This window comes from Carlito syrichta, unplaced genomic scaffold, assembly GCF_000164805.1.
Source record: "Carlito syrichta isolate Samal-C Ts95f unplaced genomic scaffold, Tarsius_syrichta-2.0.1 Scaffold315954, whole genome shotgun sequence".
Taxonomy (NCBI): Eukaryota; Metazoa; Chordata; class Mammalia; order Primates; family Tarsiidae; genus Carlito; species Carlito syrichta.
In genome coordinates this window covers 88160-91149 of record NW_007260050.1, presented here as the reverse complement: position 1 = coordinate 91149, position 2990 = coordinate 88160, and the positions used below count along the sequence as shown (strand labels likewise).

General features: G+C 47.3%; 1 protein-coding gene across 1 annotated transcript in view; it reads left to right on the top strand.

Moving 5' to 3' along the window:
• The first annotated feature begins 589 nt into the window (after positions 1-589).
• LOC103276179 (ADP-ribosylation factor-like protein 1) overlaps positions 590-2990 on the top strand; it is an 11301-nt gene continuing 8900 nt past the window's right edge. Inside the window, exons 1-2 of the mRNA XM_008073587.2 lie at positions 590-689; positions 1376-1513. Coding sequence (XP_008071778.1) covers positions 1423-1513 — 91 coding nt within the window. The 5' untranslated portion in view covers positions 590-689; positions 1376-1422. The remainder of the gene's footprint in view (positions 690-1375; positions 1514-2990) is intronic.

The window sequence follows — 2990 nt, the reverse complement described above, 5'->3', positions numbered from 1 at the left end:
CGAGGGGGCGGCTGCGGCGGGAAGGGCCGGAGAGGAGTTCTGCGGCCGACGCGGCGCTGCCGGCTAGAGCGGCTTCTTCCGCGGGTCGCAGGGCAGGGCGAAGGGCGCCGGGGAGGCCGTTTCCAGCTGGGACCAAACTGTGGCCTCGGTTCGGGACCTGCGACGTTGTCGCGGCGCCTGCCGGGGCACTCTCTGCCCCGCGGGAGCCCAGCTAAAGGACATTTTCTTCCTTTCTTTCTGAGTCAGTGTCTCACTCTGTCCCCCAGGCTCACTGCAGCCTCCAACTCCCACTTCTGGGTGCAAGCGGTCCTCCCGCCCCAGCCTCCCGAGCGGCTGGGACCACCAGCGCGTGTCCCCGGGCCTGGCTCATGTTTTGATTTTTTTTGTTTTTGAAGAGCCGAGACCTCGCTATGTGGCCCAGGCTTGTCCCGAACTCCTGGGCGCCAGCGATCTGAAGGTGCGCACTCCTTGACTTGTTTCCACCCTGCGAACGAAGGCCCGTGGCGCCCCAGGGTCCGCGACCCCCTCCTGGGAGCGGCTGGAAGGCCTCGGCTAGGCACGCCCCTGCTGGTGGACTTTCCCGGGGTTCCCCTGCCAGACTCGCAGCTCCTGGCTGCGGCATCGCTTCTGTGGTCGGCCGTGATTTCGTGTGGGTGGGGAAGGAGCTGTGCCACGAGCGCTTTCCTAGGGTAGGGCACTTTGCATACTGGAAGTGTTTTGTGGTGCATTGGGTGTAGCTTGCTTTTTAAGGCGAGTTTTCTATGTCCCAGTTTCTTGTGCTGTTTGTGTGTGTGTGTGTCTTAGTGGAGAAGTCTCTGATGGTGGTCCTGCTGTCATCGCTTTTCACATGCAGCGATGTTGTTGCCCTACTGTCCTGTCTAGCCCTTTGGTTTTTAGGGGTAGTGAGGAAAGTCTGCTAAATTGTCTCTGTTCTGTTGATTAGAACGCAGCCAGGTTGACACCCGGGATCCCAGTGCTTTGGGAGGCTGAGGCTGGAGGATCACTTTATCCCAGGAGTTCGAGGCTGCAGTGAGCTAGGATCACAACCTTCACTCCAGCCTGGGTGATAGAGCAAAAAAGAAAACAAAACAAAGAAAGAAGAAAATGAGCTCCCCAGGGGCAGAGCCATATTTCCCTTATTGTTTGGTGCCTCTTCTGTGCCTGCATAACACTGTGTCTAGGACATAGTAACATCACTAGTTACTTGTTTGATGTTGAATAATATATTCCATTGGGAGTAAAAATTTGCACCCATGCATCCAGGAAAATAAAATATTAAATTTGTTAGGTAGCTTTCAGTGAACAAGACTAAATGTTTCGTGGACCTCATTCACAAAATGATACTAAATATGTTTTTCCTTTTATTATTTTTTAGGTGGTTTTTTCTCAAGTATTTTTTCCAGTTTGTTTGGAACTCGGGAGATGAGAATTTTAATTTTGGGATTAGATGGAGCAGGAAAAACCACAATATTGTACAGATTGCAAGTTGGAGAAGTCGTGACTACTATTCCTAGTGAGTGTTGGTATGATAAACTAATCGTAGGCTTTCTGGTTTCTAATGTAACTGTTTCTGAATAAGTAATTCATATAATAAAGTAATTAATAAAGTTTATAAACTTATAGTTTGGATATAATTGATAACACTTTTTTCATAGACTGAGGGGCAATTTGGTGTAATGTAAGGATCTCTGTCCTCATGTACAATTGGGTTTTGCTATTTGTTTGTCGCTATTTAAAAGTTGGCTCAGGTCAGGCGCTGTGACGCACGCCTATAATCCCAGCACTTTGGGAGGCTGAGGTGAGAGGATTGCCTGAGCCCACGGGTTTGAGACCTGCCTGGGCAACTTGGAGTGACCTCATCTCTACAATAAATAAAAAAAATAAGCCAGATGTAGTGTGCGCCTGTAGTTCCAGCTACTTGGAAGGCTGAGACAGAAGACTCACCAGAGCCCAGCAGGTCGAGGCTGGTGGCTGTGAGTGTGCCACTGTCCTCCAGCCTGGGCAACAGAGACTCCAATTCAAAAAAAAAAAAAAGTTGGCTTAGTTGGATGCAGTGGCTCACACTGTAATCCCAGCACTTTGGGAGGCAGAGGTGAGAGGATTGCGTGAACCCACGGATACAAGACCAGCCTGGGCAACTTGGTGAGACTTTAAGTTGGTGAGACAATAAATCAAAAAATTAGCCAGGCATGGTGGTGCATGCCTGTAGTCCCAGCTACTTGGAAGGCTGAAGTGAAGTGGAATGATCGCCAGAGCCCAGCAGGTTGGACTGTAGTGGCCATGAGTGTGCCACTGCACTCCAGCCTGGGTGACAGAGTGAGATCCTGACTCAGGAAAAAAAAAAGTTGGCTTAAGTTACTTAATCTTATGGATAACCAGTATTTTTACTAATAAAATGAAGATGATAAATATTAACTGGCTTTGAGAGGGAAATCAGTGAATTGTTAGGTAAAAGTAGTCTGCCAACCTGTATAAGGAATTAAATAACTGTTAATAGTATTACATGTGAGGTGCCTTTTTTTTGTTTTGTTACTATTTTAAATAAGATTAGTTCCTCTTAGGTAATTCTGTTGATTACATTTAAAGATATGAGTGTTGAAGTAATGTGGTATCTCAGAAATATTGAGAAGAAAGATCTCAACTTTAATCAATTATTGCTATTTTAGAAAAATATTCTCAAACAGTTCTGTTTGACTACATAAGAATACTGTTGTTATTTGTTCTTGTTCAATTATAGACCAGAATTTACTTAGAAAAGATTAATATATTTTTAAAAAATTAGTGTTCACACAGTTTGCTTAAGATATTAAAATTAGCTGGGCTCGGTGGCTCAGCCTGTAATCCCGCGCCTTTGGGAGGCTGAGGTGAGTGGATGGCCTGAGCCCGCGGGTTCGAGACCCGCCTGGGCAGCGAGACCTCATCTCTACAATACATCAAAAAAATCAGCCGGGTGTGGCGGCGCGCGCCTGTAATTCCGGCTACTCGGAAGG